This window comes from Mustela nigripes, chromosome 12 (assembly GCF_022355385.1).
Source record: "Mustela nigripes isolate SB6536 chromosome 12, MUSNIG.SB6536, whole genome shotgun sequence".
In the NCBI taxonomy this organism is placed as follows: Eukaryota; Metazoa; Chordata; class Mammalia; order Carnivora; family Mustelidae; genus Mustela; species Mustela nigripes.
In genome coordinates, this window is record NC_081568.1 from 6,960,817 (window position 1) to 6,974,234 (window position 13,418).

Sequence of the window (13,418 nt, forward strand, 5' to 3'; positions counted from 1 at the left end):
CAGGAACTTCCGACTTTATTTCAGGAAACCAAAGGAGACACACAACTAAGAAAAATATTCATGCATCTTCAGTTCAGTTTCTGGGGCATAAAATCAGAAATGGATACGGAAAATCATTAAAGACGAAGGCATGCATGACACAAGAGAATGCATTCAGTAATCAAGTATGTATTACCTTCTTTTCTCAAAGACTTGCAAATCTTTCACCTCTTTGGTGGCAGGGGCTGCTGCCTATGCAAGCAAGGTCTAGAGGATGAGGACAAGCCTAAGGAAAATATGCAAACCTACTGAGTAGTACACACCATGGTGCGTGTTCTTGGTTCCTTTCCCAGCTCTCCTTATAGAACAGTGGCCCTTCCACTGCTGCTGGGAGCACTGGCCTGCACTGGCTCACAGCTGCCCCCCTCTCTGAAAATTGCTCTTGGCCGATGAGAACCACCTCATTAGGAAACTATGTCACCACACCTCCCCCAAACACAAAAATCAGTAGCTAATGAAAGACAAGTGGGAGTTGAGTGTAAATCATCATCCCCCTGGCCTCAAAGGAGACCAACTGAAAGTCTATCCAGGTTCCAGCCTCCCCTTGGGATAATGCTGATACTAGGCTCCAGCTCCGAGAAAATCCTCGCCTCCTTCCACTCTCTGCTATATTGCTCATCCCCACCTGCTAAGCACATGCTCTCAGTAATGCCGAAGCATATGGAATCCCTGTCTCTGGCTTCTAGGAAACCTCACCTAAAATCAAGATATAACTCATCATTATCAATAAACGACCACATTCGCTGTTAGTCAGCTGTCAACCACAGACGGTACAGCAGTCTGTACCAAGGAGTACAGGAAAGTGGCATATTGGTTAGTGACGAAGAGACTGTCCTCTGGAGCCCAACACACCCAGATTCAAATCTTAGCTCGGTCATATGCCAGCTGGGGGGTTTTAGTTAAATCACATAAATTCTCCAAACATCAAGTCCTCCACTATCAAATATTAAAAATAATATAACTTCGACCTTAGTGATATTGAGAGGGTAGAAGTCAAGACAGACGATGCATGTGAAGAGCCGAGCACGGAGTGAGGGTAGAGTGCGTGCCACCTCTACCACTACTCTTGCTGTCATCAAGACTCTGTGGCAACTGGGTCATTGCAGTTGCCTCAAATAAGCATAATGCCATGTTTCCAATCACGGGAAAGCTTTTCCTTGAAGAAGAGGAAACCAGAGTCATCTGAGCAATGACAGAAGAGAAAGCAGAAGGATGCTGGACACTGCGATGTTAATGCTCAAAGGGATGGCAGGAACATTCCAGTCCTCACCCTGCTCTTGTCTCCAAAGTGCGCCATGGAGAAAACTAAGGTCCGAAAAGGCTAAGTGGTTTATTCAAAATATCTCCACTTTGTGGCTTATAGACATGTTGGCAGCATGAGTAAGTCCATTTGTGTGTCATAGAAAATGAGAATGGCAGTGGTGGAGGGGGGCATGGAGAGCAGGGAGCAGCAAGGGCATCCCTCCGGGCTAGTCTTGTTTTTCCTAACACTGTCTGGGAGAACAGTCTAGTGCCTTCCCCCATCCTAATGCCCCAGTTTTCTGCTTCCTCCTGGTTTTGAAAACTATACTTCCTCCCGCCTTGCAGTTGATGAAGGCCATGAGACTGAGTGTTGGCCATTGGAATTTGGGCAGAAGGGAGATGTGCCACATCCAGGCATGGCCCATATGACCTCCTCTGTGTGGTTTCCATTCTGCCTTCCATGCTTCCCCTACCAAGGTGGGCTGAAGATGGGGGCCCATAGCGCAGAAGATGCTGGGCTCTTGGAAGGCAGCAGAGCACGGGGCCCCTGCAGCCTCTGTGCTAGACTGTCATGCAAATGAGTAACGGGCTTTGTGTGTGTGTGTGCGTTCAGCCACGGAGAGAAGAGGATGGTCTGCTGACATAGTTAGCTCACCTTCACCGAGACTCTGACACCGGTAAGCTCCTAGTCGTCATTATAAAATACACATAAACAATCGTAAATCCTTCAGCAAGTTCCAAGGAAAGGAAAAGAAAGACGTTTGAATACACGGGTAGCTAAAGAGCACTTGACGGGGAATGTCCACAAAGGGTCCAGAACGTGGGGATGAAGGTCACGTGGGACCACGAAGGCATTGTGCATGGACTCAAACACAGCAACCCAACAGTGTCTGAAAAGCTAAAACAAACAGAGCAAAAAAAAAAAAAACCAAATTGCACTGCCTCATACTGTGTTCACGCATTCACTCAGGAAGCCCTCACGGAGAACTGCTATGTACCAGATACATAACAAACCTTTTCTTAAAGGGTCACTTAGTAAATAGTTCAGACGTTATAGACAGGCAGTCTCTGTGACAACTGGTCAACCCTGCTCTGCAGCAAAAGTAGACACTGTATGAGACACACAGGTGTGTCTGTGCTCCAAGAAACATCCTGAATGATAATCCCAGGTGGGCGCTTTGCAAAGGAATGGGCATGGCCATGTTCCAAAGAAACTTTAACTACGAGCCACAAGGCCTGGTTTGCAGACCCCTGAAAGGTTTTTGTTTGTTTGTTTTTTGTTTGTTTTTAAGATTTTATTTATTTATTTGACACAGAGAAAGAGATCACAAGTAGGCAAGCAGCAGGCAGAGAGAGAGAGGGAAGCAGGCTCCCTGATGAGCAGAGAGCCCAATATGGGGCTCGATCCCAGGACCCTGAGTTCATAACCTGGGCCGAAGGCAGAGGTTTAACCCACTGAGCCACCCAGATGCACCCCCCAAAAGGTTTTAATAACAATCATCTCTATGATACCTTCCACTACTACAATATCATGATTTTAGGAACATGTTTGATAAAGAAAGGCAAAAATAAAGTTTAGGATTATGATTTCTGAGGACGACAGTAGAGACTGGTCTCTCCTCATTCAATAAAAATATAAAACTTGATTTAAAAAATTAGTCCATATGAAATTCCCATTTGAATAGTTACTCTAAATGATGAAGTAACAGATCATTCTTTCAATTATACAAATGAACTCCATCAAAGGGTAGTTACGTCATACTGCCATGGGCCATCAGAGAGGTCCTGACATTACAAATTGACTGAATTTATTTTTAAATTTAACTGCATATTGACAAAAGGAAGCCATCTAAACTCAAGAATACCAGCAGCTTCTTTAGAAATAGCCACTAAGGTTTCAGACATGTGTGGTTAAATACATGAAGAAATCAAAAGAGAAAAGTTCCTTAAGCACATCACAGATCTCACAGATTCAGTCAATTAATCTTAACATCACAGAGAGTCGGGCAACAATGACCTAATGTGGGGTTTCAACCTTGGGGTTATTTCCACCATGAGCCAGGATAGTCTCTGTGAAAAGGGAGAGGCTGCCCTGTGCACAGTAGGATGTGCAGCGGCCCCCACCAGTGGGGGAGAGAGATTCCCACCAGGTTAAACAGCCCCTAGTTGAGGAAAACTGGTTTAGAAACTGTCTCAAGTTGAAACTCAATTCCCCAGACCTAAAGGTTTGGGAAACAGAGTCAACATCTACCCTAACATCCAAGAGAAACCTCTACCAGGATGGACCAGGTTGTTAGAGACTTAACAGTTTTTAACTCAGAAATCGTGGAGAGGCACGTGGCAAATTGGAAAACAGATTTCAATTTTTATCTGCTTATTCCAGGCAGTTGTAAGTGAGAAATGGGCTGTGAATTCCTTTCCCACAGTAACAAAACAATACAAAAAAGGATTTGAGCAATTTCCCAAAAGAATATTAGTAAGACAGGGAGGCTAAATAAGCCTCAGCCCCTCTGTGTTCTCAGGACCCCATTCAAGGAGCGTCTACCTCGGGCCATTCGAGGCACGATCCAGATGGGTGAATGTTGTCAATTAGTCTTGAGGCCAGCTGCATTTTTCTATTTTTCAAAAAGCTTCTTTGTTCTTGCAAAATAACTGCCACGATCAAGGCAAGAAGAAAAGTGAAGTTGAAGAGCCGACTCTGTTTTCAGGACAAGAAGTCAGGAGACGCGTGACGGGGAGCGCCTCGTCCTCCACCGCTGCGCCTGATGGGTTTTCAAGATGCCACGGCTAAGTTCAGCACTCGGGGCCACGAGGAAACACATCACAGCCTCTGAGTGGAAAGACGGCTTAGAAAGGATATCACACGGATACTCTGATTCTCCAGACACTGATGGAAAACAGGTTTTATGTCCTTAAATTAAGGCAATTAACTCCCAATCTCACCCTAATACAAAAGGCACGCCTGTTTAACAAATACTCTATGTACAGTCATTTTACTTCATGGTGATTTAGATATGCAGATTTTTGGGGTGATGCCATAAGATTTTCCTCCAATGGATCATGTTCACTCAGGGTTTAACAGAGGAATTCTGCCGCAACCCAGTGCCAACTCAAATCATTACTGCGTTAGAGACCCGCCAGTGGTGGCTCGCCCTTACGAGACAGGCCAAGGGAAAAAGAACTCGGATTCAGGGCTCTGTGGACTCCGGTCCCTGAGTGCTTCTGGCATCAGGCTTGTCAGGCCGTCTGAATGTCCCCGTTCTGACGCCACCTCACCAAAGTTCATTTCTCTCACCTGCAGGTTCTGGTCCAGTTCCACGGGCTGAGCCCCACGGCAGGACCATCTTTGGATGGACAACGGCTCTGACTCCCACGGGCAACGCCCACACCTTACGTTCCGTCCTCCTTCTCTGCCCTGGGGGGACTGAACCTGGCCCCTCCCCTTCTCCTCTGACCAAACAGCATAAACTGGGGTCACCAGTATGGGGACCTGAGGAAGGGCAGGGGGACAGGATCCACTCAGAGGCATTCATTGTGTGCCTGGTCCAGCCAAGAGCTGTACTCGCTACCCTAGGTAAAGGGGCACGCTGAATTTGGGGGACACCGATGGGGGACAGTCTCTATAATTCTGTGATTACCAGTCAGTAGGAGGACAAAAAGGAATAGTAATGAGCAACTTCTTTCTTGTTTCTGATCCTAAACACTGTCAAGGCAGGAGACGAATTCAGGGCAGAAGAAGTGTAGAACAAGACACAGCAGACAGACGACCGGCGCGTCAGAAAGGAATGAATCAGGGCCAGCAGCTGGCCCTTTCGTCCTGGAACCGTCCTTTGTGGTGAGAGGGTGCGTGCACCTGTTCCTGGACGCCTCTCCCGGCAAGTGCTGCTCATGGCACTAGTCTCTCGGCTGTGTTCCTTGCCTCAAATTTAGGGACAGACTATGAAGCTTACCTATATCCCACCAATGGGAAGCCTAGAAATTTAAAGAGCAAATGTATTACTCGAAATCAACAGACATTCGTCTTGAGTCCACCACTTGCCAGGTAACCTAATGATCCGCTCCAACCAGACACCAGCTAAAGAAAGAGAAGGCTCCTCGGGAACGGGGTGGATGTCCGTGAGAGCCAGCAAGGGCTCGTCTGAAGTAGAAGCTGAGGCAGGGAAACGCACCAGAGGGTCACCGGGCCACGCGGACTCAGGACGAGTTTCGAAGAGGGGCTGACTTGGGATCGGTCACCATTGGGGCTTCGGGGGGACTCAGGATCGGGAGCCTTTTCCAAGATTCAGAGGGTGGGGTGAAAGCATCCCCCACAGAGGACGGCGAGGGTACATGTCTGCTGCTGGGGAAGAGGCCCCGGGTTGAGTAGCTCTAAGCTGCCTGACGACTGGCCAGGTGGAGGCCCAGCGTGACAGGGAGACGCAATAGCACTCACGGCCACTGGCAGGGGACCCGGCTGTCACACACAGGAGGGGCAGGAGCCAATGAAGCCTTGTCCGGCGGGGACAAGGGCTGTCGAAGGTTCTCCACTCTGATTTCGCCATTCAACCAGGTAACCCTCGCCATGCTGAGCTCCTGGACGGAGGCTACTCTGAACCCCAGTGTGCTTTCTGTGTACAATCCACATGAGATTTTATAGATTTCATGCAAAGAAAAAAAAGGGGGGGGCCGCCTGGGTAGCTCAGTGGGTTAAAGCCTCTGCCTCTGGCTCGGGTCATGATCCCAGGGTCCTGGAATCGAGTCCCGCATCAGGCTCTCTGCTCAGCAGGGAGCCTGCTTCCTCCCCTCCTCTGCCTGCCTCTCTGCCTACTTGTGATCTCTGTTTGTCAAATAAATAAAATCTTTAAGACAAAAAAAAAAAAAAGAAGAAACATAACATCTCATTATTTTCTTATAATGATTTCATATTGAAATAACCTTTTCAATATAATGAGTGAAGACCAATATATTTTTTTTTTAAATTCCCATTTCTCTGCACTTAGTTCAGTGTGACCATAGGTTTCAGTCAACCAGCCATGAGGCTCGAGTGATGTTTCTAGCAGACAGTGCCACTCACGACACCAGCACAACCCTCACCTTATCAGTGCACCTTTCTTTTTGGTCACCCTTGGAAATCGTCCTTTAAACTAAAATGATGTATTGCTAGAAATAAGTCAGACCACTTTACCAAAGACATGCAGAAAAGAACAGTGTGTTGGGAAGAACTGACAGTTTAATCTCTCTCCACACTGAGTAAACAGTAGGCTTCCGAGCAGCACACACACACCGCAAAATGTGCAAAAGGAGAATTGTACTGTTTGGGACCAAAGGCATGGCGACATCTGATAGCTATCCCAAGGCACTGTCATCAAAGCCCCCATTCAGAGAGTCACAGTCCTCTTGCTGGGTCCTCAGTCAGCAGGCTGTGCTCTCTCTCTTACCAGGTGGTAGTGCTGATGGGTTCCATCAATGTCATCAGCTCCACCAATGACCTAACCTTGATTTCCACCAAAAGGCAATCACAACAGTGGGAAGCAATGATGGGAAGAATGATTTGGTTTCCCCGTGGCCACAGCAATAGCCTGCAAACGTCCATGGCAAAGGCATGGCCCGATGCTTTGCATCTCTTTATTTTGCAAGGAAAAGTTGAAAGAAAAACACAATGGGCTCTCATAAACCCTTCATCTAAATTCTCCAATTTCCCCCCTTTATCATTTAATCACATTTGCTGTAGCATTCTTGCGCTCTGGGTGCATGTATTTTTTAAATGATTTCAGAATATATTGGAAAAACCATACCCTTTACCCATACTTATCTCAGTAGGTTTGTCCAAAGAACAAGATGAGTTTCCTACATAATCAAATCATAGCTATCAAAATCAGAAAATAAATATATTTCTACTACTTCAGCTATAGACATTAAATTTTTTTTAAGACTTTTTTATTCATTTGACAGAGAGAGAGAGAGCACAAGGCGGGGGATCAGCAGCCAGAGGGAGAAGCAGACTCCGTGCTGAGCAAGGAGCCCAATGCGGGGCTCGATCCCAGGACCCTGGGATCATGACCTGAGTCAAAGTTTGATGCTCAACTGACTGAGGCACCCAGGAGCCCCCAGACATTAAAATTTTGCCAGTTGTCAAAATAGTGTCCCTGAGAGCTGAGAAACATTTTTTTTGTTGTTGTTCCAAGACCTGAGTTGGAGCGAGTGTTTCCTTTGGTTGCCGTGCCATTTTGTCTCCTTGATGAGGGAGACTCGCCCTTCTTTCTTTTCACGCCTTTCATGGCCTGGTGATTTGTGTAAAATAGAGGCCAGTGTTTTATAGAATACCCCTCAGTTTTGGTCCATATGATGGTTCCTCCTGATAAAAGTGGTTATAATCTATAGTTCAAATATCACAGAAATCCTGCTGGGCCCTTCCCTGTACATTCAACCGGGGCATGTCTGCTGGCTCGCTTTCCCATCACAGGTGAAGGGACCTTTGATTCCTTGGTTACGGTGATTCTGGCTGGTTTCTTTACCATCAAAAGACAATTTTCCTTTTATAAAGAGTAAATATGTTATAGGTAAATTGAGACCACATAAATACCTCAGTCATCATCAAAGTCTCACCCCTACACCTTCACAGCCATTGATCATTTGTGCCTGAATCAATTTTTATTAACAAGGTTACCAAGTAACAATTTTGGAATTAAATCATCCCTTCAGTATTTGTCATGTGGCATTTCACAGAAGGAAGAACGGTCCCTTCTGCCTCATCTGTGTGCTCATTCAGTTATTGTGATGTTAGTATATCCTCACTGATTCCAAGTTTATTCAACATCTTATACTCTGAGACCATGATGATTTAACAATCAAATTATCCCAGATTTCTCCACTGAACCCACTTCCAGCTATGCCTAGGACCTCCTGACCTGCCCTCATCATGCTTTGATCATCATGTCCTTAATTCCTGAAACAAAAAGATCTCCCAGGTTTCTCTGGGACTTTCACTACCCAGGCCCTGGAACCAGCTACTTCTCCAAGAAACGTTGGTTCCTTTTGGTGAGGAATTAAATTTAGAAACGAAGAACTGTAAGGGCATCTGGGTGGCTCAGTCAGTTAAGTGTGTACCTTCTTGGGTCATGATCCCAGGGTCCTGGGATGGAGCCCATGTAGGGCTCCCTGCTCAGTGGGGAGTCTGCTTCTCCCTCTCCCTCCGCCCCTCCCCCCATTTGTGCTCACTCTCTCTCTCTCTCCCAAATAAATAAAATCTTAAGAAAAAAAAAAAGAAAGAAACCAAAACCTGTATAATAAATACATTGTTACTAGGATGTCAAAGCTTCCAGACCCTCTCAGCCAGGAGAACCAGGAGACAAGGAAATGAGTAAATACACGTATATAAATGTTTGTACACATGTCTACATACTCCACTTTCTCCCACACACACTGGAGCAGATAATCCAGTATACTGCAAGCACTAAAATAAGCATAATATATAGTTCCCATCTATTGAAAGCTCTATACCCTTTATAAAAGGATTACTGAAAATCAGAGTTTTAAAACAGCATTTTGGTTAAACGGCAGATCATTTGGATTTCTTATTAATACCTTCAGGATTTTACCAACAAACCGACTCATTTAAAGACTTATATACTAAATTAGTGGCAAGACAATTAATTCACTGCCTGGTGGGATGAAATGATCACAACAGTAAGTCATTATTTATCACCATCACTTTTAAAAACAAAGGCAGTTAAGACTTAATGAGAAATTCCCGAGCCTTCTCCCTGTCGCACACCTTCTCTTCCTTAACTTGAGCAGTGACAGCGTGAGGATGGCAGTCCTTTGTGGCCATTTCACAGAGGAGGAAACACACAGTTGCAGGGACACGTGAAGCTAGATCTCAAACCCACGTCAATAGACGTTCGGAGCCCTTGCTTTTTACCAAAATCAGCTTTGGCTTATTTTGAGGCCCCGGTAAATCCAAGATGGGTCTACTGTTAAATCCTTGCTAGATCTGGAGTTTCCCGGATGCTCACACATTCCAGCATGACAGAGAGAGGACACTAGTCTCAACGTCTCCCCACTGGTTCTTAGACTCTAGGACAAGAGGCTGATACTAAAATATTGGCTGAAGAACTTTTCCCCAAGTTGCACCAAGCCCAGGAGTTCCAGCACATTCTGTGGGGAGTTCCAGATGCTCGGCCGGGGAGGTATTCATGTCCTAACTCTCCCCCTGTCCAAGGAGACCCTGGGTACCAGATACTTCAAGAAGCCAGGAGGGCAAAAGTGGGCCCTGGTGATTCAGATCTGGCACTAAAATACATCCTCTATTCAGACAGAAGGAAGTCAGGCTCCTTCCTCACACTGTAACACTGGAAATAGGCAAATAGCATCTCTATCTCTCAACACTTACTCTTTGTTCTATGTGGTTTTCAATCCCTCTGTTCATACTGATCTCATTACAGGTGATAAAGAGGAAACAAACATGTTTTTCCAGGAAAACTGCCTTCTACAACAATCTGATGGCCAAATTACATAACCAGCGACAAATTACAGCCAATTACATAACCAGCGACTCACTGGGGGGAAGGGCACTCCCAGGCGCTGCGGAGGTGTCCTCAAATTGCCCAACATTTGACAAAGGCTAAGTCGGGATGATGCCCTGAGAGGAAGGTAGGCCGCGCGGTAGGAGGAAAGGGCCAATGGGGAGCGAAAGCAGGGGAGGAGTCACGTCAAAGAGGGCAGCCAGGAGTCCTGCAGCCCGGCCCGCTGGGGAAACATGTCCCCGCTCTGCCCAGAGCAGTCCCTTTGCAGACATGTCTCCCTCCCCGCCAGCCGTGAGCTAATGCGGTGAAACGGGGAGCTTGAGAAATGAAAATCGCACCTACCTGGATCAGAGACAAATCCTCGAGCTGTAACCTGAAGAGGTAGTTTCTACAAAATACAAAAAGAGAGTTTTATTTTTAATGGATGCAAACTATTACAGGTCATAAAAATCATGAGAACAAGGGACAACAAAGTAATGACTTTTGGCTTCCTAAGCCTTCTCCTGCTAAGAATGTGTCTAGCACAGTTCTTCTCACACCGCGGAGTTCACAGGGACATTCTGTATGCCAACAGGTGCCCATTTGGGACTGGCTATAAAGTTAAGGAATAAGGTGTGTGTGTGTGTGTGTGTGTGTGTGTGCGCGCGCACGCGCGCGTGTGTGTGTGAGAAAGAGACAGAGAAAGACAAAGGTAAACCTCAATTATTAACTGACTCTCTTGATCTATGGAATGGACCAAAGGAAATGGGCAATGGATTCTAAAACTGAGTTTAAGTAAGACAATCACAAAACCACTCTTCACGAGTCTTCATTCTTAAAGATCATGGACATTCATCACGATATACAAGTACAACACATCCAGCTTTCGAATTCAACCGTAGCCTGAGCAACACAGTGTCCTCTCTTGCTTGGATTCGGTATGTGCACATTTAGAAGCCTAAACTAGTCGGTCTGCCACCAAGGCTTTGAAAGGTTCCCTGCGGCTGCCCGGGTGTGAAGCAAGAAAGCAGAGAAAAGGAAACTGTTTTCAACAATGAAGCAGAAGAACAATGACGTGTACAGTCGAGATCAGCATCACAGAATCAGCATCGCAGATGGGAAAACACAAGTATCAGCCCCCATTAGGCATTGGGCTTTATTGCTGTAGCTTCTAGAAACAAATTGGCCTCCCTCGTGGGAGATGCTCTGGCCTCTGACTCAAATCCTGCCTGCCCCCTTCACCTTATGCTGAAGAGGAGCTGATGTGGCTGAAGCCACGTTCTGGGGACTGTGGAGGAGAAAGTTAGCCCAGGCGCATACAGTAAGTGCCAGAGAAGCGGCACAGAATGGAAACCGGCCGCGACGAATGCACGAGTGTGGGAAGGGTCTCCAAGGAGCGCTGTTTCACGTGTGGGCCTGCCCAGGACGATGTCCACGGCACTAGCAGAGAGAGGAAAGCGTCCCGACAGCAGCCAGATATGAACGCAGATTATTTTCATTATTTGGGGAGGCGGGTAGATGTCAGAAGTAGCCTCGCTGTCCTGGCGGGGGGGGGGGGGCAATGACAAGTATGACAAGTGACAGCCAAGGCAGGCCAAGGGCATGACCCTGGGGAGACTGAGAAACAGCCTCATCAAGTGGGCAGCAATGGCAACTCAAAGCCAAGAGGGAAGCCAGTGTCCAGCAGTATGTGTGTGTGCACTGCTTGGAGGAAGAAAGGGGCAAACTCACTTACAGAGGGACCCGCCCCCGGGGCACTCTGCTTTCTCCAGGTTTGTCCCCGAGCATGGGGACACTGCCCTCCAGCACTCAGTGAGCCCAGCCTCCCCTGAAGCCTTCCAGCAGCCTCGTCACCACACTCTTTCCGAACTTCCAATTTTAGCTCTGAAATAACGCCGGGGAAGCTCCCAGAAGCATGGCTTGGCACTCTCACCACGTCCGCCACAAAGCCAAGTGGGGGAAAACTTCCCCGGTCTCTTGGGACGGGCAGCCCGCAGCTCTCGCTGCGGACCCAGATCAAGGATGCCTCCGACGAGGGAACGGGACCGCACAGTCTGTTTTTATTATGTCCAGCACCATGCAGAGGAGAGGTTTCCAACAGAAGCCTCCTCCTGCAGGGGAAGGAACGTGAACTTGGCGCGGGCGTGGAAGAGCATTGTTGAGCTGAAGGCGCCAGCGGAGGCCGGCAAGCATCTGGGGATGTGCCAAGCCTTCGCCTGCTGTGAAACAGAGGCCCAGGAGTCCTCCAAGAGAGACCGGGCATCGGGACACCCACACAGATCAATCTTCTCGGGGACAGGCTTAAAAGTGGCACCGGCGCAATGACGGGCCGGAGCGCACACAATGCCGTTATAAGCACCATGGCTCCCCACCCTCACGGGGGTCCCGTAACTGGCTTTCTGCCTTGTAGGACGCTGCCAGCGGTCACCTGGGCCGTGACTCCAGGAGGCGGGCTCACCTCGTGGTGAAAAATGTCTGCGCAAAACCAAAGCTGTGCCACGTACACAACCTCGGGAACAAAGTGCAAGTCCTCCGTGCCTCAGTCTTCTCATCTGTAAAATGGGGCTGAGTCCTACCTACACCCTGCAGCTGTTGGGGGGGTTACATCCAAGGACAACATGGACAGTGGTGTCTGTCCACAGCGAGCACTCCATCAACCACAGCCCCTTCTAGAAGGTCATGGAAAATACTGAAATTCCCAGATACACTGAAATTCTCAGGATGTTCTCCATCATCCAGAGAAGGAGAGAGAACGTCTGCTCTCCGGGCATTTCAGGTTTTAGGCATAAGGCAGCGTGACTCTCTGTGTTCAGGAGCAGCGCTGCTGTCGGAAGAGGGGGTACGACACCATGGGCTTTCTAGAACAGAAGCTAGCACTGTTTATCTCGTCACGATCCTGGAACACGGTCTTTACACTGTTAACTCACTAGCTCTTTTAAGAAAGACTTTTTCTGTAAATACTTTCAGTAAAAGAAACTATTCATATTTTTAGTCAATTAATGACCTAAGGGCTCTGACGAGGTTATAAGGCCACCCCCACCCCGTCTCTCTCTCCTTTCCTCTCTCTCTTCCTCTCTCTCTTCTTCCTTTTCTCTCTCTTCCTGTCATACACTCCCCCCACCGCCATGTTCACACACATGCACATGTGTGCACACACACACATCTATATCTGGGAACTTTCTAGAAAGGCAGGCACTTCTCATACATAAACTAAGAGCTGGAGTTTCCCTCACACCACCGAGGGAAGAGGATGATAGTGTCCCCCGTGCTCTGTAGAGCTCAGGGCAGGACACCTGAGGGGAAAGTTCCAAGACCTCTCTCTACTTGGGGAGTGGGTGAGAGGAGGTATAGCAATCACTCTCTGAAAACCCTGGGTCCGGCTTTCAGGTACCGTCTATGGGGGAAGGACTATGGTGTGAATGTCTGTGTCTCCCCAAAGTTCTCAGGTTGAAATCCTAACCCCCAACTGTGATGGTGATAGGAGGCGGGACTTCTGGGACGTGATTAGGTCATGACGATGGAGGCTTCATCAGTGGGATCAATGGCTTCATTAGGGTCCGGACACTTTTCACCTTTCTACATGCGAGGACGCAGCGAGGTGTCTGCCATCTGGAACCCGAAGACGGCCCTCCCAGAACCCAGCCGTGCTCCCTG

The 13,418-nt window shown here is 47.7% G+C and overlaps 1 protein-coding gene across 2 annotated transcripts in view; it reads right to left on the minus strand.

The window, feature by feature from the left end:
• The window catches only part of SEMA5A (semaphorin 5A), a 444,506-nt gene that overhangs the window by 209,862 nt on the left and 221,226 nt on the right, over nt 1-13,418 (minus strand). For both annotated transcript variants that reach the window (XR_009407368.1, XM_059416873.1), the window contains exon 6: nt 10,128-10,173. Coding sequence is in view for 1 of the 2 variants with exons in the window: in XM_059416873.1 (XP_059272856.1) it covers nt 10,128-10,173 (46 nt within the window). In the remaining variant the exon portion in view is untranslated. The remainder of the gene's footprint in view (nt 1-10,127; nt 10,174-13,418) is intronic.